The following is a 27,794-nucleotide window of genomic DNA, read 5'->3' on the forward strand; positions in this document are numbered from 1 at the left end:
ACGGTTTCAAGGGGAGAAGGAGAGGAAAGAGAGAGGGCATTGGGGCATGAAGATGACCACAATTCATTTTTTACATGTATAAAAATGGAAGGGAATTTTTCATTGAAAATATTTTTAATTGAAAATTTTTGTAATTAAAACCCAACACTTGGGCTGAAGAGATGGCTCAGCGGTTAAGAGCACTGACTGCTCTTCTAGAGGTCCTGAGTTCAATTCCCACGACCATATGGTGGCTCACAACCATCTGTAATAAGATCTGGTGCCCTCTTCTGGCCTGTGGGCATACATGTAAGCAGAATATTGTATACTAAATAAAGAAAATAAAGTTTAAAAAATACTTATTCACTAGGCAGAATAATTTTTGCAATGATAATATATATACATACATTACTCTACTGTTTCCCAATGCAATGATGATGTGTGTGTGTGTGTATAAGGTAAGTATAATATATATATATTGCCTTTTAACTTATACTTACCTTAACTATCTCAATACTAACAATTCTAACAATAGTGTTATAATAAATTAAGTCATTTTCTAAGAAAAAAAAGTTCAACAATTCATAATCTTACTCTACATACATTTCATACTCTGGAAGTAATGATGAATCTCGAATGGAAAAGAAAATCAGGCAGAACTGTGATGAGTGGCGCTGACCTGTTTATGTCTCTTCCAGATGCTGGTGGAGAAGAGGGGAGGCAGAACAGAGCAGCTCCAAACCTCAGACTAATCCGAAAGCGACTTCCTGAACCAGGATGGAGGGGGAATCTTACCACAATGAAACCACGGTCAATGACACCCCAGTAAATCACCAGGCTTTGGAACGCCATGGGCTTTGGGAAGTCATCACTATTGCAGCGGTGACGGCTGTGGTTAGCCTGATGACCATTGTGGGCAATGTCTTGGTCATGATCTCCTTCAAAGTCAACAGTCAGCTCAAGACGGTTAACAACTATTACCTGCTCAGCTTGGCCTGCGCGGACCTCATCATTGGGGTCTTCTCCATGAACCTCTACACGACCTACATCCTCATGGGTCGCTGGGTTCTCGGGAGTCTGGCTTGTGACCTTTGGCTTGCCCTGGACTATGTTGCCAGCAATGCTTCTGTCATGAACCTTCTGGTGATTAGCTTTGACCGTTACTTTTCCATCACAAGACCACTGACATACCGGGCCAAGCGTACCCCAAAGAGGGCGGGCATCATGATCGGCTTGGCCTGGTTTGTCTCCTTCATCCTCGGGCGCCAGCCATCCTCTGCTGGCAATACTTGGTGGGGAACGCGCACCAGTACCACCCGATTGAGTGCCAGATCCAGTTCCTCTCCCGAGCCCACCATTACTTCGGCACTGCCATCGCTGCCTTCTACATCCCTGTCTCCGTCATGACCATACTCTACTGCCGGATCTACAGGGAAACCGAGAAGCGAACCAAGGACCTGGCTGACCTCCAGGGTTCTGATTCTGTGGCAGAAGCCAAGAAGAGAAAGCCGGCTCACAGGACCCTGCTCAGATCTTTCTTTAGCTGCCCTAGACCCAGCCTGGCCCAGAGGGAAAGGAATAACTGGTCATCCTCCCGCAGAAGAACCTCAGCCACAGGAAAGCCAACCCAGGCCACAGGCCTAAGTGCTGACTGGGACAAGGCTGAACAAGTCACTACCTGTAGCAGCTATGCCTCCTCAGAGGATGAGGCCAAGACCACCGTTGACCCTGTCTTCCAAGTGGTCTACAAGAACCAGACCAAGGAAAGCCCGAGGAAGGAATTCAGCACTGAAGAGAACAAGGAAACTTTTGGGAATGCTCAGACTGAAAACAATGACTATGACACTCCCAAGTACTTCCTGTCCCCGGCTACTGCTCAGAGACTCAAGAGTCAGAAGTGTGTTGCCTATAAGTTCCGATTGGTGGTAAAAGCTGATGGGACCCAGGAAACTAACAATGGCTGTCGCAAGGTGAAAATCATGCCCTGTACCTTCCCGGTGTCCAAAGACCCTTCCACAAAAGGCCTGGATCCCAACCTCAGCCATCAAATGACCAAACGAAAGAGAATGGTCCTAGTCAAAGAGAGGAAAGCAGCCCAGACCTTGAGTGCCATTCTCCTGGCCTTCATCATCACGTGGACCCCTTACAACATCATGGTCCTGGTTTCCACCTTCTGTGACAAGTGTGTCCCTGTCACCTTGTGGCACTTGGGTTACTGGTTGTGCTACGTCAACAGCACTGTCAACCCCATTTGCTATGCTCTTTGCAACAGAACCTTCAGGAAGACCTTCAAGATGCTGCTCCTCTGCCGGTGGAAAAAGAAAAAAGCAGACGAGAAACTGTACTGGCAAGGGAACAGCAAACTACCCTGAAAAGTCAGCCAACTCCCCTCGCAAGAATCATAACCATGGTCTGGTTAGCTTGCTCTCAAGGACACCATCTGCCATTCTGAGTCCCTGAAGACTTGTCAAGGTCTGTGGTCAAATGAAGAGTCACACACACATCAACGACTGCCACATGAAGTGAGTCTTGTCTATTACCAAGGCCACCTGATGCCACTAGAGTCTCTCTGTGGAGCAGAGAGACAGACTCAGGGCCCTGCTCTGGAAGTACATTTGAGTCATAGTGGACAATGATTTGGGGAACTGATCTGTTCCCCAGATGGAAATCTTCCCCTGTGGCATTCTGTCATAGACTACTGTGGAATGTGTATGTGTCTGTGTGAAATTGTCTTATACCAGTGAGAATCAGGAGAATGTAGGCCACCGTCGCCTCTGGATAAGAATGATATTCAACTGGCTTCTAAGAATATCACTCGCTGTAATTTAATCAGCACTTATTATGCAGCTCTCACGTGTTTTGTACTGTGGCATGTTTTTCTGTTCATATGCAGAACGATGCTCTCACTCCCCCTTTCATAGCTATGACAACACCCGTACCCAGTGAAACCACGGTGATCCCCACAGACCATCAGTTCTCAGAATCCTGAGTCAAGAAGGGTGCTGATGTTGGCACACTTGCACATTTGGTCTCCTAAAGGGGCTTCTTCTATTCTGCGACTAATGATGATCAAGTTTCCGTACAGTTAGTTATTCTTGTGTTTTACCAATGAGGTAATTATTTCTCTAAACAAATATTGTGTATCATGTTTGGTGCCCATTTGGAGTCATTTACTAAATATGCTGTGTTCCCAGGAGAAACTGATTGTATAGCAGCCCTGTGCAGTAAGGATCCTCTCCAGGATATTGAATGTTGGGTCTTTTATGTTGTTTTCAGGGGAATTGCTTTCTAATCTCTTCTCAGGACAATTCAGACACAAAACATGAAAAACAAATATGATTCCTTCCATGCTTTGACATTTCTTTAAGAGTCTTTGAAGCTCCCAATCCCCCCCACCCCATTCAACCCCTAACACACCCAGACCTGTGCAGATTGGGCTGGGAAAGAAATGTTACTTGGGCAAACAGAGGGGAATATTCTCTCTCTCTCTCTCTCTCTCTCTCTCTCTCTCTCTACTCTCTCTTCTCTCTTCTCTCTCTCTCTCTGTCTGCTCTCTTCTCGTCTCTGTTCTCTCTCTCGTCTCTCTCCTCTCTGTCTCCTTCTCTCTCTCTCTCCCCCTCTTATAAAGTCTTTCATATTTGAAAAAAATGACTTCCTTGCTCAGTGCCTACCCAACTTCACCCCAAGTGAGAAGCTCAGAAACTACCATTGAGAGTTTAGTGCAGTTGCTTATGGTCCTTAAACATGAACGCTTTGGCTAGGAGGAGCCAGTGATACATTTCCCTCCACATCCATAAGGCCACCGGATTTGACCCTCAGCACCAAAGCAACATTGTTTTAAAACGTAAGTTTCATCTTAAAAGCTAAGTGTAAGTTATAGTGACATAAAAACAAAAATTATCAACATACATTTGTACCATGGAATTATTTAAAAACTGAGTTTAATGGAACTATTTAACTGAAGTATTTTTATATAAACTGGAAATGGAGTGGTGCTCATTGGACAGTGCTTGTCCAGCATGCTCAAAACCCTAGATTTGAGTTTTAGAACCAGGAGAGGAAAAAAAAAATCGAACCTAAGATGCTTCTTTGATGACTCTAAACATAAATACATGAACAAGAAATTAAAGCTATGAAATAAGTTAAATTAATGAAAGCCCCACAGTAAAAGCAGTGCAGAGCTACATGAAGAATTGGCAGGTGGAGAAATGCTCTCAGACACTTCCTAGTTAGATCTGCTATTATTTGACACTGTGTTAAAAAATTCTCTACACTTCTGCTGGGTGTGGTGGAACATACCTGTAATCCCTGCACTTGAGCAGTGGAGGCATCTTTGTCTATAGCAAGATCCTATTTCAAAAAGAAAAAAAAATAATCTGGATTTTGTTTCACTCAGTGGAAGCCAGCTCTGTTTCAACCTCACTTGCTAAGAGAATGGCAAAAGAAGGAAGACTAGGAGGAGGAGGAAGAGGAGGAGGAGGAGGAGGAGGAGGAGAAGGAGGAGGAGGAGGAGGAGGAGGAGAAGAAGAAGAAGAAGAAGAAGAAGAAGAAGAAGAAGAAGAAGAAGAAGAAGAAGAAGAAGAAGAAGAAGAAGAAGAAGAAGAAGAAGAAGAAGAATTGTTTCCTGGGAATTAGATGTGTACCTGAGTTCTTCCTCTGACCCTGGAAGAACAGAGTTCTTTAGGATGGGGAACTCTTGTGCAGGACAAGGCTAATCCACCCAGGCCTCTATTCTATCCTGCAGAGACCTGATGTTGAGATGGAACATGTTTGATGCACCTTAGCTGTGGAGTCTTTGTGAAGGGCAGGTTCCTACCTGCCAAGAAACTAGTAGAAAATACTAATTGGCTCAAATCTCTAAGACAGAGTTCCCAGGCCTACGTGACACCAGGAGGGTGTGGCTTTATTCAGAAACCTGTTCTACCAGCTGTAGCCGTGCTTGATTCTCTTCCTTTAAGGCCTTGACTGCTGGCAGAATTGGAAATCTTTCCATGAAAATGACATTTTAATCCTATATTGGGTATTCATCAGTCACAGCAGAGGGATAAGTTAAAGCAAAGGAACCCAGAGCTGGAGAGTATTGCTCCACCATCGCACAGAATGAACATTTTTAGTTTATCTTTTGTGAAACTGATCCTTATTGACTTTGGAAAGTAGCAAGGTTCACAAGGCTACTCATGTCTATTAACACAGACAAAGCATACCCCAAAACCACTAGGGGAAACCAAAGTTTCCTTGAGTGGGGCCTTCAGAATGCAAAGATTCAACTGTCAACTACAGGTACTGGGTGAGTACCGTGTCTACACCTTCTGGGCTAGGATCCCAGATCCCCAGTCTCCTGAGCTCTGTGGTAAAACTGTATTCAGCTTTAACTAGTTGTCTATTGATGTTATGTGTTGCTAATAATGTGATTGTTTCTCTTTGGCTGTGAACTTGGTGACAAGTCCCAGTTTTCCATTCTGTTTGGTTAAACAACGCACCTTTGCCAGCGTTCCTCTGCTTTGCTCCTCTGGCGAGTGTCCTCTGAGGGTGACGCTGTCGGTTATTTGTATTGTGAAATCTGCACCTAAACCCCTGGGTTGGGATATCTAGCCGTCTACTATAAATATCCGAATCACAGCAAAGCATATTGTACTCGTCTTGTTCTGGCTATTAAAGACATTCAACCGCCCAGTGATTCCATGAAAAGTGTTAAAACTGGAGAATCTTCTCCGGTTAGCATGACAGACCCAAATTTGTACCGGGGTCTTTACCCAGCTCTGCATGGCCTTCCCTTTTACGCTAGGGCACACAATATGGAACACATATCCCTGTTGCTACTTTCTGTGACGTGCCATTCCAGTTACCAATGATCAAATTAAGATTAAATAATGATGATAAAAAGTCTATGGCTAAAAGTCTTCCTTTCTCCTGTAGGACTGGGACGAGGGACAAACCTGAAGCCCAGCTCTTCTCAGACAGAGGCCCTGTGCCAACGGGAACAGCCTCACGTTCTCCCCGTCATTTCATTAGCACTTTGTGATTGTAATTTCTCTCTCCTTCATGCCATCTCATCAGTAAAGTTCAGGATTATGCAAGCTCTTTGCTAATTTAAGAAATCTAGACAGGGAGTGGGTAAATGTGTTAGGAAAGGAGCCAGAAGCACATTTTAAAAAGAACAAATTCTTTTGAATTCTGAACTTATATAAAAGCTGAATAAATACTAGAAGCAACTCTTTTATCCTTCATCTGCTTTACAAACCCATTAATGATGGAGGAGTGTCTATGTGTTACTTTCATTACTAATAAAGAAAACTGCCTTGGCCCTTTAAGAGAACAGAAAATTAGGTAGGTGGAGTAGACAGAACAGAATTGTGGGAACAAGGAAGTAGAGTTGGGGAGACGCTTCAGGCAGTCGCCATAGGGAGTCTCCATGCTGCTCCTCTCCGAGATGGACGCAGGTTAAGATCTCTCCTGGTAAGCCACACCTCGTGGTGCTACCCAGATTACTAAATATGGGTTAAAGGAAGATGTGAGAATTAACCAATAAGAGGCTGAAACTATGGGCCAGGCAGTGTTTTAAAAGAATACAGTTTCCGTGTAATTATTTCGGGTGTAAAGCTAGCCGGCGGCGGGTTGGCGGGACACAGCCCCGCCGCTTCACACTACACATTAAAGTTTTGTCCTATTAGTGTGCTCGCTCTCTCTCTCTCTCTCTCTCTCTCTCTCTCTCTCTCTCTCTCTCTCTCTCTCAGTGCGCACAGCTGTGTGTGCTGGCCCACTATTTTTGTCTCACCTCTCTTAGAGTAGATTTTCTCCATGTGTCTATTTACCTTGGAATGTCTACATGTTTGTTTGTTTGGTTTTTTTTTTTTTTTTTTTTTTTTTTTTTTGGTTTTTCGAGACAGGGTTTCTCTGCAGCTTTAGAGCCTGTCCTGGAACTAGCTCTTGTAGACCAGGCTGGTCTCGAACTCACAGAGATCCGCCTGCCTCTGCCTCCCGAGTGCTGGGATTAAAGGCGTGCGCCACCACCACCCGGCTACATGTTTGTTTCTTAAGAACAATGTTACTTTTATGTAACTACTCCACAAAAAAAACAAACAAAAAGAAAATCAAGAAAATTGACATTGCTACAATGTTGTTTTGCAGTTTGTAAACTGCTCTAATTTCACTACTTGAACAAATGTTTGTTGTAAGAATTTCTTTTCAGTCCAGGATCTAATCTAGGACCAAACAGAATGCTCTACCACGGCTTGTTTAGAACCTTGCATCTGGAGAAGGGTCTCAGCTTTTCTTGGCCTTTCTTAGCGTGTACATTTTTCAGGCCCTTCTGCACGCTAAGCAAGCACTCCTCTGCTGATCTACAGACTCGGTCCCACAATGGCCCTGCACTTTCCTTCCTTCTACTATGAGCCATGACCCGGCTGTTTTGGAACTCAAGATTCTCCAGCCTTAGTGTCCCCAGTGCGGGAATTTTAAGCATTAGCTGCTCCCCACACTGATTTAACTTCTTTTTAATAAGTAGAATATTAATGTTTGTAAAAGTCAAAACTAAGGTTTACTCAGAGAAGTGCCCCCTGTCCTCTATTTCTTTTATCCTATTTCATCATTGTCTAGTTAACAGTCTCTGTTTCTCCCCCTTTGTCTTTAACAAAACAAACAACCAAAAACAAAGGCCAGCAAAAAGGCTCCACAGATAAAGTTGCTTGCCTCTAAACCCAAGTTCAATCTCTGGGACCCACGAGGTGAAAAGAGAGAACCAGTTCCTGCAAATTGTCCTCTGATGGCACACACACAAAATAAATAAATATAAAAAGCTTTTTTAAAACTCTTGTAGCCATTTTTTCAGTGTTTGCATCCATTTTAAAATTCTGCATATTTTGATTTTTTTTTTTCTTTTTTCTTTTTTTTGGTTTTTCGAGACAGGGTTTCTCTGTGACTTTGGAGCCTGTCCTGGAACTAGCTCTTGTAGACCAGGCTGGTCTCGAACTCACAGAGATCTGCCTGCCTCTGCCTCCCGAGTGCTGGGATTAAAGGCATGCGCCACCACCACCCGGCCATATTTTGATGTTTTAAGAAAGTATCTCTTTTTCTTTTTTGTGAAAAATAAAGCTCCGACTTTTCCACAGAGATTATTTCCCAAAAACTCACCATCCTTAGGGCCCTCAATTTACAAAAGAGCTGTATGGACATGGATGTCTCTATCAAGCAATTTTTCGTTGGGTATTATGTTCTAGAGCTCTCCATAAAGCTAAACACATGGGTCCTAGGGAAGACACATGCTGTGCCCGCCTGTAGCAGCTACTATTACTGAGAGCTATGGAAACCTCCAGTAGAACTAGTTGAGTTATGTCCTAGGGTTTCTATTGCTGTGAAGAGACACCATGGCCACGGCAACTCTTATAAATAAAAACATGAGGTGGCTCACGTACAGTTTCAGAGATTCAATCCATTATCATCAGGATAGGGAACATGGTGGCATGCAGGCAGATGTGGTGCTGGAGCTGCGAGTCCTGTATTTAGACTCAGAAGCAACAGGAAATTGACTGACTATCCCACTGAGTGAAGCTTGAGAAAAGAGACCTAAAAGCCCGCCCCCACAGTGACACACTTCCTCCAACAAGACCACACCTATTTCAATAAGGTCACAGCTCCTTACAGTGCCACTCCATTTGGGGGCCATTTTCCTTCAAACCACCACAAGTTATGGAGAGAGTAAGTGATAACAGACAAAAAAAACCACAACTCATATGTTCATGTCAAACTCAGAGAGGCAACAGTCATTATAATCCTCCAAGGAACTGCCCTCATCTCCTTTAGTAATTCAGGAGTTATGTGTGGGGGTGGGGAATACAACCTTAAATCCATCTGCAATCCAAAATTAGGGAAAGAAAACCAAAGTAAAATGAGCTTCGTTTTTGCTTATTGTGTCCAACAATCATCCATACCTATTTAGTTAGCATCACTATACGTCACGGAAATCTACCAAAAAATCCTAATGCCTTTTTTTAATATTAACCCTCAACAAGTCTCTAACCACTAGATATCCACAAGGATGTTCATTATGTTCCTTCTAAGAATGGCCGTCCCAAGAGTGTCTTTTCCCAGTCCTTGGCAGAGCTTTTAGAAATGTGATTATCTTGTATAAATGTATCTGCATTGACATCCTAATAAAAAGAAGAAGCAACCTCACCTCTAACAGAATGTTGCAAATGCATTCATGTATTTCAAATATCCCAAGATGGGAATTGGTACTTATTTTTAGTGGTCCTCATGTATTCAAAGATAGATAGACAAAGTTACCTCTGGTCAAAATCCACCAAGTTACTGATGATGATATACTAACAATAGGCCAGATTACCAACTGAAAAGTCCAGTAGATTGTAGTTGAAAACACCACATGCTGAAAGATAGCAGTGGGAAATACTAATTAGATTTCCTCTGGTATCTTGAGTACAACTCTCCTCCCTGGAAACCCAATCTGCCATGGCCAGACAGTCTTCAGATGGGTGGGACCTTTGATACCCAGGAAGTAGGGCCTATGGAGAAGAACAGGAAAAGAAATGATGCTACATGACTGGAGAGATGGCTCAGCCATTAAGAGCACTGGCTGTTCCTCCAAAGGATCCAGGTTCAATTCCCAGCACCCACATCGTGGCTTATTACTATCTGTAAACCCAGTTTCAGGAGATCTGATGCCCTCTTCCGGCCTCTTGAGGTGTTAAGCACACAAGAGGTGCACAGATATACAGGTGGGCAAAATACTCATTGGAAAAGCAAACAAGCAAACAACCAACCTAGAGGACCAGGCAAGGTTCAGGTGGTAAAATTGGGGACCTAAATTTAGACACCCAGCATCCACTTAAAAGCCAGTGCGCACCCATAACCCAGAACTGAGGAGTTGAAAGCAGGAGGATCCCTAGGGCTTGTTGGCAGCCAGTCTAGCCAAACAAATTCAGTGAGAAACCCTGACTCAAAAAATAAGGGGAGAGCAATTGAGAAAACAACTCCATGTCAGTCTCTGGCCTGAGCATCACATACTCACACATACATGAACACACACAAAATTATATTGTTTTGTTTTATATTCACTATACTTTATAAGACAATAATTAATATATCAATACAAATTTTCTTAGAAAACAAACAAACGAAAAATTACCAGTAATTCTGCCAGCAAAATATCTTAGCATCTACTCTTGAAATCTTATTGTGTACACACACATGCTTTAAAATTATTATCAGCTGGGCGGTGGTGGCACACGCCTCTAATCCCAGCACTCGGGAGGCAGAGGCAGGCAGATCTCAAGATCAGCCTGCTCTACAAGAGCTAGTTCCAGAACAGGCTCCAAAGCTACAGAGAAACCCTGTCTCAAAAAAACCAAGAAACAAAAAATTATCATATATTAATTGTATAAAACAGCATGTTTTGTAATATTTTCATACAAGCATATAATATATTTTAATCACATCTACTCCAAAAGCCTCTTTTGTCCCCCTCCTCGGGTCCCTCTTTGCCTGTCAAAGTCCTACTTCTCCCTTGACGATCTTTCTATTTTAATGTATATTCTGCATATTAGAGAAGACACGAGCATTTTGTTTTTTTGTGTCTGGTTTATTTTTCTTAACATGATAATCCCTAGTTTGCTTTATTTTCCCACCTACCAAATGATTTTGCTCATCTTTATGGTGAATTCAATACCACTGTGAATGTACAGCACATTGTCTTCATCCATTCATCCAGCGACAGACACATCTGCTGCTTCGAAACCTTAACCGACCTTCATAGTGCTGCAGTAAACATGGGGGTGTGGGTATCTCCATTGGATGCCCTTTGAGCCCTTCAGTTATATGCTGAAGAAGTAGCTGAATCGTATGCTAGCTTTATTTTTAGTCTTTTGAGGAACCGCCACACTGACGTGCACAATGCCTGAATTAATTGACGCTCCCATTAGCAGTCTATAAAGTTTGGTTTCCCCTGCCCCCACACCAGCATCTATAAACATGTTTCATCTGAACTTACAGTGCTATTAAGTACCATTTGGCGGTCCTTGAACAAACAGTATCTGGCCACTTAGACTCTTCAAAGAAGAAATCATAAGGCTTCGAGTGACACAGAAAGCTCCCACTCCTGACTAAATATAGATCAGAAAGAGGCTGCATCTGTCATTTTCTATCTCTGTTAAATGCAACCAGAACAGCTTAGAAGATAAGAAGATTACTGCCCTTGAGAATTCATCTTTCTTTTATCATATTTTTAGACCCAAGAGTGGCCATTCAGGCAACCTGATTATCCTATGCTCGGTTGCTCATTTGTCCAACAAATAATTATTGATCTATGCAATGAGTTTGGGGCTCAGAAGAGAATGGACACCGCTCCCCTGCTTCAGAGATATAGACAAACTGGATGATGAATGGAACAACCGTTCACCACTCCAGTAAAAAGGAAATCACTCCAGTGGTGTCTGGCTGCCCTGCTCTTCCCCAAATACAAATGTTTCCCTGCTCTAAGCCGCCTTTGCACTGTTCTTTGGCACAGAGAGAAAACCGTCAGAGGCTGGGTCTGTGAGCAAAGGGTGGAAGAAAGGGTGAGTGGAGACTGAGATGCGTGTGGACTGCAGTATTCACCAAGTTCTCAGCAACAGCCTGGCACACAAGCAAAACAGCATCTCTAGCTCAGGTTAGCCTCGAACTCTCCGTAGCTGAGGATGACTTTGAACATCTGCTCCTCCTGCCCCTCTACTCTCCTCAACTGGTAGAATTACCTGTGCACATCATCACACTCGTTTTATGTGGTACCAAGGATCAAACACAGACAGGGGTTTGTGCTTGCCACACAAGCACCCTACTAACTGAGCTACTTCCCCGGCCTGAGAGCAGCCCTTCCTTTCCCCACATATGGTTCCTAGTTCATATACTACATGTCAAGACATGTCAAAAGGCTTCTATATTTTGGATATATCTAACCTGTGTATTTGATAACCAGATTCTGTGGGGAGCACAAAGGTCCTTGTGCTCACAGATAGCATTAGAGAAGCCAGGAATGTTAAATACATAAAGTTGTTTTTTTTAAGGAAAAAGATATACAACCTGTTTTCTACCCAGAAGGCTGGGAATGGAGGTAGCTAAAAGCTTAGGTCATCCCTGTACTATCTATAAAGTCAGGCTATATATACTTGGCTCCCCTAAGAATGGCCTGAGGTAACTAATAAACTAGAAGACCTTCGCATTATCTGTATGGCCAGCAGGGGTGAGCGGGGGATTATCCAAGCTCCCACAACTAGGACCAGACGTGGCTAACTTGTGCTATCTGTATAATGGAGACCACACCAGACCCTCCCCTAGGCCCTTAAAATAACACATGTCTCTAAAACCAACTTTCATGAAAGAAGTGACATGTATTTTGAGAAGAGTTTCGGCATAATTATGGCTTCTGGTGCACACAGGATTGTGTTACACTAGGAAACTTTTCTTCCAAACTGTAGCATACTTAAATATATCTAAAATAAACCGCCTGGTGTCAGACTCTAAAAGGTTGAACCAACACCAGCTACTGAGTCGTGTTGAACCATATTTCCTTCTTGTCTCACAAGTATCAACACATTGCTGGCCCCAGTGTCTGCAGAGACCCCACACAGCTCCTCACAGAAGTCAGGCAGCATTACAGAGATGAAGAGTTGTCTGTAGAATTCAGCCAGCATACCTTCAAAGGCAAGTGCATAGTCACCTATGCTGTTACAGGTCTATACATTTCAGCATGCGAACAGGAAAACCCGTCAGGATGGGAGCTGCTGTGTCAGGGTAAGAAGGCTACCCATCTACCAGGAACAAGGACAATCTCTAGGAGGCCTTGCACAAGGGCAGGCATGTTCTTTCCAACCGATTCCAAAGAGGATGCAGATAAAGAAAAGCTGTCTCTATGCTACCGGCCCTGCTGGACCTCATCAAAGATTTGAAGCTGGACCATTAGCCATACCACCCTGGATGTTCCTGGCTTCATTTGATCTTGGAAAGCTACACAGGGTCTCGGTTCTTGGATGGGACCTTTTGAGTCTGAGCCAGAGGTGGGCAAGGAGTAAGACAGGAAGACCTAAGAAGGAAGGGGAGGCCTATGTTCCTTCATACATCTCAAAGTTTTTCTTTTCTCCTTGTTTATTGTCATTTGGACACTGGAGCCTGAGACTATGGCCTGGCACATGCTATAGATGTACTCTCCTACTGAGCAACAGCTTCAGACCCACCTTGCCTTGCTACTCATTATTATTAGCTGCAGCTGCTGTCTCCAACACAAGCTGGCCTGACCCCAGTCGGTATTCAGTTCCAACTTCTTCCTCGAGCATCATGGAGCTTGATCTACAGGCTGACCCACTAACTCTCCCTCCCTCCAGTATTGGGGTTTAAATCCAGGACCTCTCACTTGCTAGGCAAGCATTCCACCACTGAGCTACACCCCCAACCTTTTTCAATGTTTTAAGACAGGGTCTCATTAAGATGCCCAACCCCGCCTTGCCCTCACTATGATCCTCAGTGTAGCCTAGGAAAGACTTGAACTTGTGATCCTCCTGTCGTAGCCTCCTCAGCAGCTAGATTACTGACCCACACCACCAGCCCCAACCTAGGTTGCTCTTTTATGATTTTGCTTACAAAGACAAGGTACCCTCCAGAAGACAAAGTGATTTCAGGCTTGCAGTGCGTCGGGGCAGCAATCTACAGTTATCAGCCCCAGTCTGGGAGTGCTTTCTTTTAGCTATACTTGTTCAGTTCCTCCATGAGCCACCCCACTCTCTACCCCCACCACACACTTCAATTCAGGAGTTATCCACTCTAGCCGCTTCTCTGCTTCAACCTAGTTAATCTTTCTTTTTTATTTTATTGAGCTATACATTTTTCTCTACTCCCCTCTCTTCCTCCCCCTCCCCTTCAATCCTCCCCCCATGGTTCCCATGCTCCCAATTTACTCGGGAGATCTTGTCTTTTTCTACTTCCCATGTAGATTGGATTCATGTCTGTCTTTCTTAGGGTCCTCATTGTTGTCTAGGTTCTCTGGGACAACCTGGTTAACCTTTATCGTCTTTCAATGTTACCCTTGCATGGCACTTTTTCCTAAACTGTACTCCACCCACCCATGCAGGTCCCCACTTAACTTTATTAGGACTTGGCCTCTTTCTTAAGCATTTATTAAAACTCATGGCGGCACATGTTTGAAACCCCAGTATTTGCAAGTCTGAGGCAGGATTAGCACATATTTGAGGCAAGCCTGGTCTACATAATGAGTTCCAGGCTAGATTGGGGTTCATAGGACCTTGTCTCAAAAACAAATAAGCAAAAGAGAAAGTAGAGCTTGGAACCAACCCTTTTTTTTTTTTTTTTTTTGGTTTTTTTGAGACAGGGTTTCTCTGTGGCTTTGGAGCCTGTCCTGGAACTAGCTCTGTAGACCAGGCTGGTCTCGAACTCACAGAGATCCACCTGCCTCTGCCTCCGGAACAAACCCTTCTATGTGTTTTCTGATTAATATTAAGAAAGTAATACAGAGTCCTTTATCCCAGTTCTCGTCTGATACTCAAGGGCTTATCTTTAATTAAATAACCCATAAGCAAAAGTTGAAGTCAATCTAGTTCTCCAAACTAAAACATTGTGAAGCTGTCATGCTCTAACACTCTAAATGGAACTCTAAGACTGCAAACAAGAGCAACTTAAGAATACTTGATCTGTGTCCCTATGACACTAAGGTTGGTTTTCCATCTTCAGGCCAGCAGGCACTGCTTCTGGCAGGACTGCTTTCTCCTGGCCACTCTGATAGGCTCTGTCTCACTCTGAGACAGGTGCTGGGTTATTATCCATCTCTGTATTCTACTACAGACCACAGCACACAGCTGATAAACAAAACTTGTGAAGTGAATGCCAAGGACAGAAACTAGAATGTAGAATTAATGGCAGGCTCTATACTGACCCACATGTCCACAATCAAATTAAAAATAATAAATGATAACTACATCAGGAACATGCCACACCACTTCATAACCAGGGAATGTTCACTGTGAATGAAGGTCTTGGGATTTTTATTTTTGAAAAGCAGTCTTACTCTGTAGCCCAGGGTGGCCCCAATTTCAAGGCAATCCTCCTGCATCAGCATTTCAGTGCTAGGATTCTAAGTGTGAGCCACCATGCCTGTCTTAGGGTGGAAATTTTGAAACATATGGGCACATACATAAAAAACACGGTGTATGTACTAAGCACTTCTTTTTAAAAGCGAAGCTCAGATAATTAAAGGAGAAAACTGTCCAGAAAAAGGAAAGTAGTAAAGAATGACAGAAGATAATTTTTTTATCTCTGGATTAAGACTTCTTTAATATACATAATGTATAGTACTTCATATAATTTATTAATGTCATTCTCTATAGGACACTGTAATTAATTCAGTGACATTAATATTGACCTCATACAGACAAAGGATGAAAGCTGGGTTTTCTTGTGTACCAAGTACAAAACATGTGTTAAGAAATCAACATAGACAACAGTTGTACGAGATCAACTTTCAGGATGACTCAGTTTACAGTAGTCGCTTCACACGGGTTTCCTCAGGACCGGACGCCCCCTGGTGTAGGCAAGTTTGTGCGACGGCAGCTGCGGCCTGACTACCTCCTTTTGCCAGCCCCACTTTTGCCTGTTTTACTGCTGCCACTACTGGATTTGCCAGAGGATTTTGAAGAGAAGAGTCTTGTCATGAACTCTGAGACATCAGGCAACTCGTGGTTGGAATTCAACATGTTCATTGACTGCTCCATCTCCTGCAGGAAGAGAAAGTACCAGATATGAGAGGCATCCTCCCTGGATCTACCTGAATCATTCGTATGTATGAACACACTCACAAAAGAGTGTTACTAAGCAAAAATAGGCTAAAGGATCAAAATATCTCAATTAGGCATATCAAAGTTATTATGCATTTCAACTGTGTAACAAGCAAGGCACACAAAAAGACCAAGATAAGCACAATGTTTTAGCTATATGAAAAGACATTACCATTCACTAAGACAACCAACTGAGTTTATCTTATCCAGTGGAAACAGCTAGCGGAACGCAAGAAAACATAATGCTGCATTTATACAAACTCTTGTATAAATTTGCCATGAGAACTAAGATAAGTTCCCATGCAGTTCCATGCAGTTCCCACCTGCAGGGAAACAAGAACCAGAACATGACCACATGACAGCCCGCAAAGCTGAGGCAGAAGATGGACAGCTCAAGGCCACCTTCGATAACTTGCTGAGATTCTTCCTCAAGCTAGATTTAGAAACTGGTACTAAGAATGTTGCTCTGCTTCAGTGGTAGAGCACTTGGCAAAATGCGCAAGGCCATGGGTTTCCTCCCCAGTGCCTGTGAGAGCACACGCACACGCGCACACACACACACACACACACACACACACACCATGTGGGTACATATATACACAACTTCAAAATGTCATTTTAAAAAAAAAGGCACGGTATGACTCAAAAGTCCATTGCTGGGCAGTCAGCTTACCCGTCTCATGTCAGGATCACTTGTGTTGACCACTTTAGGCAGAAGCACAAATATCAATAATGGAAGAACCATCATCATAACCTGCAGAATAAAAAAAAAAATCAGAAACCTTTTCTTCCACTTTAGCTTGTGAAACAAAACCTGTTTTTAATAACTAGTGACAATATTCAAGTAAGTACATAGAACAAAATGTATCAAAATTGCCGACCAGCTGGGTGGTGGGCTGCTGTGTGATTGCCGTGGAGCATCTGAGACTGAAGGAGTCTTGCTTATGCAGGTACTGATACCAAACTTCTCTTTCTATCCTTGTAAAGAGTTCAGTTTGAATACAAACATTTCTAAGTGATCTGTCTGCTCATTCTTTCTCTTCCAGTGCAAACTGGCACTGGTGATTCCAATGGCCACAGGGCTGCTCCTTACAGACAACGGTGCTGCTTCCTGAGTGCTGTGTCACTGCTCTGATTAATTACATCCCTAGAGCCTGCAGCGCAGTGGAAGGCAATGACTTGAGCACATTCACTCTGAAGACGGCCTAGAATCCTCCAGCACTTGACACATTTCTGTGCAATTTCAGAAACAAGAACACCAAAGATGAAAATGGTGGCATTTCATTGCTGAGGTTTCTCTTCTCAGCTGCTCTCCTGCCCTTTTGTCTCTGGTAATAAACCCCAGGTATTAATATACCTTCACTAGATGTATAGGCCCCAAACAGCACTGTTTATGATCTAAACAGTTATCAGCAAGGAATCTAATCCAAATTTAGAGAATCCTAAGATAAAACAATTTTCAAAAACATTTAAAAAGGTCAATTTGTTTCTAAAGAATTTATTAGTATTTTACTAGTAGGATCACAACGTGAGTTGTAGGTTGTTGTTTCAGGATTAATAACTACTTAAAATACTCCAAGATAGGGGTGGGCAGTGGTGGCATACACCTTTAATCCCAGCACATGTGAGGCAGAGGCAGGCGGATCTCTGTCAGCCCGGTCTACAAGAGCTAGTTCCAGGACAGGCTCCAAAGCTACAGAGAAACCCTGTCTCGAAAAACCAAAAAACAAAACAAACCACAAAAAAAAAAAACTCCAAGATAATTTCTCTGTTTACTACCCTAGTTTTTAAAAGGAAAAAGAAAGAAAGCCCTACTTCCTTTCTGGAGACACAGTTTGGTTGGTAGAATGCTTGCCTAGCATTCAGGAGGCCCTTGCCTTTGATGCCCAGCACTTCATAAAACAACCAGTCATGTAGTGCACCCCTGTAACACTAGCCCTTGAGAAGTAGAGGCAGGAGAATCTGAAGTTCACTGTCATCCTCAGCTACATAGCAAACTCAAGGCCAGCCTGGGATCCACTAGACTCTGCCTCAAACAATAATAAAACATTACATGTGCCATCAACATGAGCTGGTTAATAAGTGACTGCACATTTAGCAATGGGCAAATAGGTAGAATGGATAGGTTAACTCCATATACAAGTTAGTAATATTCTCATTCTAGCTGATCTCATGAATGTAATGGTCTGTCCTGTCTCTTTAAGAGAGAAGCCACACCCACTCCCTCTCCTGTCTGCTGAGGCAGGCAGATCTTCCTTCCTGCTTACAGCCTGAGTCTCTTCCTTTTTCCATCTCCCTCTCAAAGACAGCTTCTCCCTCTCCCAACTCTCCCTTCTCTCTCTCTCTCCTCTTCTCCTTCTCTCCTTCCCTTCCATACTTCCATAACCCACTAAATAAATATCCAACTCACTCTGCATAGCATGCCTATCCATCTGTCTCTTGCCAGCCACCGTCATGTGGCTCACTGCCTGGGACCAGCTGCCTTTGCAGACCAGACCTGTCACATGGTCTCATGCGCAGTCCCTGCCTAGGACTGGTTGCTCTCGGGACCCGCTACCCACTGCTGCCTCTTGACCTGCAGTGTTTCTGCTGCTGCAGCCACTTGGGGATCCACAGCATTTTTAATTAATCCATTATAATGATATCTTCCTCAATATTTATTTCAGTTGCACATTTATTATGAAATACATAGTAAAATTCTCATATTCCTTTCCTTATCTGTTTCTAAGGACTATATTTTCCCAATTTCACCCTTCCCTTTCACAGGAGTTTAACCAGGAATTAGTACAATGCTCTACACATACCATTGGGTTCATCAGAAAGTCTGTCCAGCCCCACGATTCCCTCTTAATAAAGTAAGAAGGTGGACCTGAAGATTTCATTTGGAGAGGATAGGGTAATCTGACCACTTCTGATGTTTTGATGTAATTCACATATCTTGCTCTAAGGAAACAGGAAAACATGAATTCTATGAAAAACATGACATTTATCTAGCATGTGCAGTCCCAAGCTACTGCAAAAGAAAATATACACATAAATGAAGCAAAACAAACAAAAAACAACTGCTTATGTTAACAATGCCTTATACTTACCTTCAGCTTTTCCAAAGATCTAAACATTTTTTTTTAATTTTTTAAAAATTACCTACTTATTTTTATATGTCTGTACATCATGTGTATGCAGGATCCAAGCATGCTAGAAGAGGGCTTGGACACCCTGGAACTGGAGTTAGAGATGGCTGTGAGCTGCCATGTTGGTGTTGAGAACTGAAGCTGGGTCCTTAGCAAGAACAGCCAGGGCTCTTAACTGCTGAGTCATCTCTCCAGCTCCACATGTAAACTTTTGATCGTGAAAGTCCGATCAAAGTGTCCATCTAGCCAGGTGGTGTTAGCACACACCTTTAATCTCAGCACACAGGAGACAGAGGCAGGTGGATCTCTGTGAGTTTGAGGCCAACCTGGTCCACAAGAGCTAGTTCCAAGACAGGCTCCATAGCTACTGTGAAACCCTGTCTAGAAACCCCTCCCCCCGAAAAAAAGAGTGTGTGTCTAAAGTAAGGTACACAGGAACTAGATTTGGGGTCTTCTAGCTACATCACTTCTTACTCTTAAGGTCCATGTAACTCCTTACCTACTTTTTATATCAAGTTAGTTATTTTAAATCTGAGTGTGGTATCAAATCTACATAATCCTAGGACTGGGAAGTAGAAGGGTCAGGAGTTCAAGGCCAAATTCAGCTACACAGGGAGCTGGAAGTCTGCCTGGGCTTTAAGAGACTTTGTCTCCAATGGAAAAAAAAGACAGAAAAAAATAAAAGAAATGCTCCTCGCCCCCAATTATTTTAGAATCTTTCCCACTTTAAAGACCTTTTATACACATAGTAAGAAATTTATTTAAGAAGGCAGGGTGTCTCTGTGCATCCCTGGCTGTCCTAGAACTCACTCAATAGACCAGGCTGGTCTTGAACTCAGATATCCAGCCTCCTCTGCCTCCTGAGTGCTGGGATTAAAGGCCTGTATCAGACACGCAAAAGTATTGGCTTACATATTTTTTTGATGGTCTAAGATATACACTTATGTTATGGATATACCCAATGTTTAAGGTTATTTTACAGGGAAAATATATAATTCAAGAAAGTCATAAAAAACACATTGGTAATATTTTATTTTTACCAGAGATATACTGGGGGATGGGGCAACTACCTTATGGCTATTGTTCATTTTTTGTTGTTTTGTTGTTGCTGTTTTGGTTTGGTTTGGTTTGGTTTTTTTGTTTTTTTTCCGAGACAGGGTTTCTCTGTAGCTTTGGAGCCTGTCCTGGAAACTAGCTCTTGTAGACCGGGCTGACTTCAAACTTACAGAGATCCGCCTGCCTCTGCCTCACATGTGCTGGGATTAAAGGTGTGCACCACCACTGCCCAACTTATTGTTCATTTCTTTATCTGTGCTGGAGTTTGGATCATTTATTTTACTATGTTTTCCAGTTCATCAGACATCTCTTCTGTTGTTTTACACATCCATTGATCTTTCCACCTCAATGCCTGTATTTATTGTAGAAATCCTATCTTATCTTTTTTTCAAATATCTATTGCCTACTTTGATACATCACTTGTGTTAACGGGAAATCTTCTATTTCTTTTTTTAATCCTATAAAGACTAGCATTTTAATTAAGACAAAGTTACAAATTTATACACAGTAACTTTTACAATGAGAACAACAGATAGCAAGTCTTTCTTTTCTTTAATCACTTTAAATATACTTTTAAACTATTTTAGCCTATATCTAGTACCTATACTATCTTAACTTTCTAGAGGCCTGTTTCACGGGCTGGCTCAAGAAACACTGTTTCCGTGGGTATTTTGTAAGAAAAGCAGACTTTCTTTACTCTGAATTTTTAGATTAGTTTCAGCAAATAGAAATATTTCTCTGAACATAAACACATAACAGGGCATCCCCTTCCAAGAAGTCAAGCATTTATATATGTTACTGTTCTAGTTAGACCAACCAAGCGTCATCTTCAATCTTCAGCTTAGAAGCTCCTAGATTTTGTGAGAAGAAATAAATTCATACCCCAGGTAACACATTTTTTACCTATTTAGTGTGTGTTGAGTGGGGGGGGGGCACATAGGTGCCACAGTGCACTTGTAGAGATCAGAGGACAACTTGCAGGAGCTGGTCCTCTCCTTCCATCATGTGGGTCCTAGAGATCAAACTCTGGTTGTGAGGCTTCATGGCTTGTGCTCTGACCCACTGTGCCACCTCACGGGCCCTTCTTTCCATTTTTATCAAGATCCCCACTTTCACATAAACACCACAACTATATTTGATAATCTCTTTACTGAAATTTGTAGTATATAAAGTAGAAGCTATAGAAACTCCTAGATCAACTTTGTAGTAAATAGGATTATCAAAATATTTCAATGACATGTCAGGAGTAGCATTTCAAATTTAAAAAAAAAGTAATTCTCAAATTTAAAAGTCAAATTTCAATTATATTTTTCACAGTACTTTCTTCCTACAGCAAATAATTTTACCTTTACTCTATACATTATAGAAGGGGTTTACCATATTAGAAGCATTCATTCAGAGGGGTAAAAAATCCAACTTCATAGTCTCAACATAAACATTTTAAGAAGCAGCTATGGTTTAAATAAGAAACGCTCAACCTTCACTGTAAATTCCAAAAGTAATACATAACAAGTAGACTAGACTTTAATAAAAATAAATCATGTATCCTCACCTCATTTTTCCTTTTGAAGTGATATCAACTCGCACAGGATCAAACTTGTAAGCTGGAGAGATAACTTCCACTACGTAAGAGCCAGAGGGAATGTCATGAACCACAAAGCTCCCATCTGTCCTGGAAAAAGGAAAGTCACACTTAGTCACTACTCATGAGCACCTTAGTCTCTTCCTGTTTTTTGTTTGTTTGTTTTTTGTTTTGTTTTGTTTTGAGACAGGGTTTCTCTGTGTAACAGCCCTAGTTGTCCTGGAATTCATTCTGTAGGCCAGGCTGGTCTCAAACTCACAGAGATCCGCCTACCTGAGGCAGAGGCAAGCAGATCTCCATGAGTTCAAGGCCAGCCTGGTCTACAATAAACAAGCTACAGGGAAATACTGTCTCAGATAAAATAAAATAAAATAAAATAAAATAAAATAAAATAAAATAAAGGTGTGGGCCACCACCACCTGGCAGTCTCTCCCGTTTGAAAGTACTTGTTCATTTCCCAAATAGTTCTCGAAAAACATCAGAAGAAAAGCAGATTCTTGCACCTGGGAGACTTAAGCAGAAGGATCATCATGGGTTCAAGGCCAGCCTGGGCTACAGAGTAAGTTTCACGATATCTTGGACTACATGCAATGGAAAATCCTGTCTCAAACAAATATATAAGCAATTAGAGGCAAACAGAAAATACAGGTACAATGACCTACGCCTGTAATCATAAAACACAGAAAACTGAGGCAGGAGGATCATGGCCAGCTTGGCCTACATAGTTTCTGCCCCTCTTCCTAAATAAACAGAAAATGACAAAAGTTGGTCCTGCAATTTACATTCTAGTATTTATAGAGTTTCTAGGCACGGACGAGCCTAAGCCAGAGTATTAGACTCCTGCGGCAGGCAGGAGGACAGCGACAAGTCTACTATTCTGCAGCCTTGACTTCACTGAAGACAAGCTGTCAGTGCACATTATTACAGTAGGAGGGTCCCAGCTTTATTAAATTCCTTCAATACATTCTGCTTATTTAAAAAAAAGCATTCTGTTTTAGTTTTAATTTGTATTTGTTGGCTTTCTTTTTCATACAAACATATTTCAATAGTAACTTCCGTTTATTATAAACAGTCCCATTTACTTTACTTTTTAGCTGGTTATGCAGAAACCTGCCATTTAGTGTTAAAACCATCCATCTTTTCTTCCTTTATTTCCTCTAATCCTACTTGTTAAAAAAAAATTACCCAACCAAAAGCTGGCAATTTCTTTTTGCAAGTCAAAATTAACCTGTCTAGAAAGTGAAAAACTGCTTTTTCAAGGAAAAAAGACATAGAAAATTAAGATGAAAAGTGTTTCTTGTCATTGAAAGAATATACCAAGGTAAAGCAGAACTGAAGTATAAGCATCGAAATGCCTTATTCCTCAGCAGGACACCTGTCTAACCTCCAGACCCACTTTCAAATGTACCTGGAAAGGTTTTTGGAGAGTCTAGCAGCTTCAGGAAGGACGCACGTGTTGTGGTTGGAATTAGGAGACATTTGTCTAGCCAGATCAACCCTGACAATCAATGAGGTGACAGCCGTCACGGCCATATCACCCTCACGGCCCCCAGACCCTCTCTCTACTTTTCTTTTCACGTCTATGGGAAGGGAAGAAAATTACTTTAGTGTATGTTTTCCACAGCTTTTTCACGGACAGACCATCTCTGTCTCTGCTCAGGATCACGGCTACACATGAGTTGCCTCACCCTACACACACTTCCAAGTCTCCAGTAGCCTCTTCCCCTCCCCACTTGGCTCCAGCTTAGAGGTGGCAACAGTTATGTTTTGCTTTCATTGTACTACTGGGTAAACAGTGTTGAGGCTGGAAGCTCCAGGTAGTGTACATTCCGGACTGTTCCTCTATACCTTGATGACTGAACTCTATGTGAACTATTCTAACTTTAATGCATATTCTGCTCTTTTGTTTTTGGAGGCAAAGTCTTGCCATACAACGCGGAATGGCCTCAGACTCACAATGCTAGTGTCCCACTCTTCCAAGAGCTAGGACATAAGCATAAGCATCACATCTAGTCATCTTCTGCTTCTTGATGGACCCTGCAGAATCAATTTCAAAACATGTTTTTTTTTTTTTTTTGAGCAAAGAGGAAAAAATGAGTGATGGCTGTTCAACACAAACAGTATCAGGATCATCCAAAGAAAAAGCTAAGCTAGGCGTGATAGCCAACACCTGTAATCAGGTGGGAATCCAGGAGGCTGTGAGTGTGAAGACAGTATGAACCACACAATGAAACTACACAATAAAAAGATTCAAAAATAAGGAGTATATAATCTCATAATATCAAAACAAAACAAAAAACAAAAACTGACTGGAGTAATAAAAATTGCTGCAGATCCCTGGTGGCAGCAGGCAGCATAAACTCTGCAGGTCCCCAAGTGGTGGCAGGCAGGGGGCAGCGGGTCCTGAGAACAACCAGTCCCAGGCAGGGACGGTGTAGGAGACCACACAGCAGGTCTGCGAAGGTGGCTGGTCCCCGGGGCGGCAAGCCATGTGGCAGCAGCAAGTGAGAGACAGATGGATAGGCACACCATGCAGAGTGAGGTTGGATATTTATTTAGTGGTTATGGAAGGGAGGGGAGAAGGGGAGAAGAGCAGAGAGAGAGAGGGAGGGAGAGGAGAAAGAGAGGAAGGAAGAGAGGGAAGGAGGGAGGAAGGGAGGAAGGAAGGGAGGGAAAGGGGGGGGAGACTGGAGCTACCTCTCCAAAAGGGAGCCAGAAAAGAGGCTGGAAGCTGAAGATCAGCTTGCCTCAGTGGATGGGGGAGGGAGGAGGCATGGCTTGTCTCTTAAAGAGACAGAACAATCATTACACGGACACCTACCTAATTGTTCAAAATTAGAAGACTGGATAAGTGAGTTGTGGTTTATATACACATTTATGATATAAAAACAGGCTTGCAGCCGGGCGGTGGTGGCGCACGCCTTTAATCCCAGCACTCGGGAGGCAGAGGCAGGCAGATCTCTGTGAGTTCGAGACCAGCCTGGTCTACAAGAGCTAGTTCCAGGACAGGCTCCAAAGCCACAGAGAAACGCTGTCTCAAACCCCCCCCCCCAAAAAAAGAAAAAAAGAAACAGGCTTGCATGCTCTTCAACCCCAGCTCCTCTCATCTCCATTAGCAAAGTCCCAACCCACTTCCCCACAAGCCAAAAATATAGTCAAACTTGTATGCTGGCTAGTCAAAACAGCTGTCAGACAAATCACCTATCCTATTTACAAGACTATTACCATAAAAATCACATAAACTCTCAACCCTTCTATATGAATATAAGAGCATAGAGTAGAAGCCAGGTGGTGGTGGTGCACTCCTTTAACCCCAGCATTAGGGTGGCAGAGGAATTCAGATCTCCGAGTTTGAAGACAGCCTGGTCTACAGAGTAAATTTTAGGGGAGCCAGGGATACACAGAGAAACCCTGTGTCAAAAAGCAAAAACAAACAACAACAACAACAAAACAAAGTAGTGTAACATTTTAAAATAAATGTTAAATGAAAAAAAAATTACAATGTCTTATGTGCTTTAATTCCCCCACCTCCCCCATCAGTCGGTTTTTCATCCTGTTCGCCAGCTCCTCCTGCCAAGTTATCATGGCCAAGTAAATGTGAGGCCAGGCTAGCCTGGGTGAGGCTCCTTCTCAAACACCCCTCCCACGAAGGAGAAGCCTGGCCCCTTTATTCTAGGCTCTGCTGAGAGGAAGTGGGGTAGGCTGAACCCACATCCCGGGAAATCGAGCCTGGATGTGCTTTAACCTTAAATACAAGTCACAAAACTTTAAGGGTTGTTATCGTTCATTGCAACCTTTTAAAAGAAAATGTCTTGTTTATATTTTTCACAATAAACATTGATTATTTACACTTGGGAGTGACTCCGGCTCCACCACAAAACTATCGCCAGCCAGCTTTTTTGCTTTTCTTTTTTGAGATAGGGTTTCAACTACGTTGCTCATGTCCTTCAACTTATATCCTTCTGCATCTGCTTCTGGAGTAGCCGGGACGATAGGCATGTGTCACCAGGCAAGACTAATAATATATGACAACATATATTAATTTTAAAAATAATTTAAAAATAAAAATAAGGGGTTTTCAAAAATGATATACACTGCAGAAGTTAAATTCTCAATTTAGCCTTATCTTACAAAACTTAATGAGATTTTATTATTACTATGATTATTTGTTTGTTTGTTTTGTTGGATTTTTTTAGGAGGGGTTCAAGATAGGGCCTCTTTGTGTAGCCTTGGCTGTCCTAGAACTCAGATTCACCTGCCTCTGCCTCCCAAGCACTGGGATTAAAGGCATGCACCACTACCGCCGGAGGGGGGGGATTTTATTATTAATGCATCATTAATTAGGATAAACTCTAAACAATACCCTAGTGCCAGATGGAATTAAAATACTGGTTGTCACTGGAAGGTGGTGGTGCTCTCCTTTAGACTCGGCACTCGGGAGGCAGAGACAGGCGGATTTCTGTGAGTTCGAGGCCAGCATGGTCTACAAAGCGAGTTCCAGGACAGGCTCCAATGTTACAGAGAAATCCTGTCTCAAAAAGCAACAGCCGGGCGGTGGTGGCGCTTGCCTCACATAAGAGCTAGTTCCAGGACAGGCTCCAAAGCAACAGAGAAACCTTGTCTCAAAAAAACCAACCAAACAAACACAACACACATACACACACACACGCATACACACACACACAAAAAAAACTAAAAAAATGGCTGTCAATTTGTAGTTATTTATTAATGTGAGGTTGAATTTCCCACGAGGGAACTTCAACAATCTGTAGAAACTTGCAATTCAAACTTAAATGTCCACATTTAAGATGTACGGTTTTCAGATATCACAAGTTAATATACAAAGCCAGTAAAGAAATATCTTCTCTCAGTCATAATTTCAACCCCAATACTGGTGGCAAAATTTAAAACATCATATTCATGCCTATAGGAATGAAAACAGACTGCTGACACGCCAAATCACTAATAAATTCACCCCACCTTCCCATAAAATCCCATTTCTCCTAAGAACAAGAAGAGGTATGTGTAAGGAATTTTGAAAAACCCTAGTCTGACACAGAAGACGACCGCGCTATCGCAAATCCCTAGACGTAGTCAAATGTAAAAAGAACAATAATCGCAACCTCGGGCCAAGGGGGAAAAAGCTCTTTGATTAGGGACTTCAGGGCCCATTAATTTTAGAAGCAGGAACATCAGCCTTCCAGGCTTATGTCACCGTCGGGAGCCCTTTGGGCTTTGAAAATTCCCACTTGTTTAACATCTTTCAACACAACACCAAGCTACCAGAAGGCCGACAAGGAGAAAGCAACTAGGTCCCAGAGAAACTAGACAAGATGCAAAGGTGCAAAATATGCAACAAACAAACCAGGGCGCACCAGTCCCTTGGGCTCAAGTGTCATCCGCCCCACAGGGGACAAAATGAGCCCACACAAGGGGGCAAAATGGGGCTACAAATAAATGACCCCAATGTTTCGGGCCTGGGGCCACTGCCCTCCGTCCTCGTTGCTGAAGTATCTGACTGCACAGACTCCCAGCACAGACCGTTAGTGGCACCTGTACCTTCAGTTGGTGACAGCTACGCTGTCGGTCCTGACACTGTGCTGTCCTAGCTGGATACCCTTCCAGCGTCCACCCAACCGCTTTCCTGCTGCCCTCGGGATGCTCACTTAAGGAAGCCGACGTGCTCTTCTCCGTCTACCAGCACTCGGGCCGCGGAGATCCAGTCCTGAGGCTTCACCCCTGGAACGACCGCACGTCCCTCGATCTTGAAGCGATCTCCCGGGCCGACCCCACCACCTCCCGGGCCCTCGGCAGCAGCCCCAGGCACCTCCGAGCTGTGGGCATCTCCTGAGAGTAACAGCAGCAGGATGGAAAAGAAGCCCCACAGAGCACCCGCCATGACAGCAGCTCTGAGGAGTCAGGCCCACGGCCCGGAAGCCCTCCCCCGCCGTACGGGCTCCGCGGCGGCGGCCGCCGTCGCTGGACGATGTCGTCATCACCGCGAGCCGGATCCAGCGGCGAGCTGTGCCCGGCCTGGGAGAGAAGCTAAGACCGCTCGCCAATCAGGAGAGGGAACGAGAGCCACGCGAGGGTCGCCCCCAGGGCTCCGCCTTAAAGGGCGGTGAAGCGCGTCTACGGCCGCCCAGGACTGTCGGTGGCGGAGTGTGTGTTGTGGCATCTGCGGAGGCACGAGCCCTCAGGGAAGTAAAGGGTTATGAG

At 43.2% G+C, this 27,794-nt stretch overlaps 2 protein-coding genes and 1 non-coding gene across 3 annotated transcripts; 1 reads left to right on the top strand and 2 right to left on the bottom strand.

Moving 5' to 3' along the window:
- The first annotated feature begins 756 nt into the window (after positions 1-756).
- Chrm5 (cholinergic receptor muscarinic 5) lies at positions 757-2,351 on the top strand. Its single transcript, XM_038331770.1, is given in 2 exon segments — positions 757-1,237; positions 1,240-2,351. Coding segments are annotated over 2 exon segments (1,593 nt in total).
- A 12,968-nt stretch (positions 2,352-15,319) lies between these two features.
- Emc7 (ER membrane protein complex subunit 7) lies at positions 15,320-27,544 on the bottom strand. The gene is made up of 5 exons (XM_038332165.2): positions 27,242-27,544; positions 21,546-21,665; positions 18,611-18,749; positions 16,480-16,560; positions 15,320-15,746 (listed from the first exon to the last, which is right to left on the bottom strand). Exons 1-5 carry the CDS (start codon positions 27,472-27,474, stop codon positions 15,594-15,596), a joined length of 726 nt encoding a protein of 241 aa, XP_038188093.1. The 5' UTR covers positions 27,475-27,544; the 3' UTR covers positions 15,320-15,593.
- LOC119815971 lies at positions 25,169-25,306 on the bottom strand. Its single transcript, XR_005285641.1, has one exon.
- Positions 27,545-27,794: the final 250 nt, after the last annotated feature.

The sequence above is a fragment of the Arvicola amphibius genome, chromosome 5 (genome assembly GCF_903992535.2).
Source record: "Arvicola amphibius chromosome 5, mArvAmp1.2, whole genome shotgun sequence".
NCBI lineage: Eukaryota > Metazoa > Chordata > Mammalia > Rodentia > Cricetidae > Arvicola > Arvicola amphibius.

Coding starts and splice junctions, on each gene's coding strand:
- Emc7 (XM_038332165.2), bottom strand. CDS start 27,474: ATGGCGGGTGCTCTGTGGGGCTTCTTTTCCATCCTGCTGCTGTTACTC. Junction 21,666..27,241: donor GAGCACGTCGGCTTCCTTAA/GTGAGCATCCCG, acceptor TCCTTTTTCCAG/GACAGATGGGAGCTTTGTGG. Junction 18,750..21,545: donor ACTTCAAAAGGAAAAATGAG/GTGAGGATACAT, acceptor CTGTTTCCTTAG/AGCAAGATATGTGAATTACA.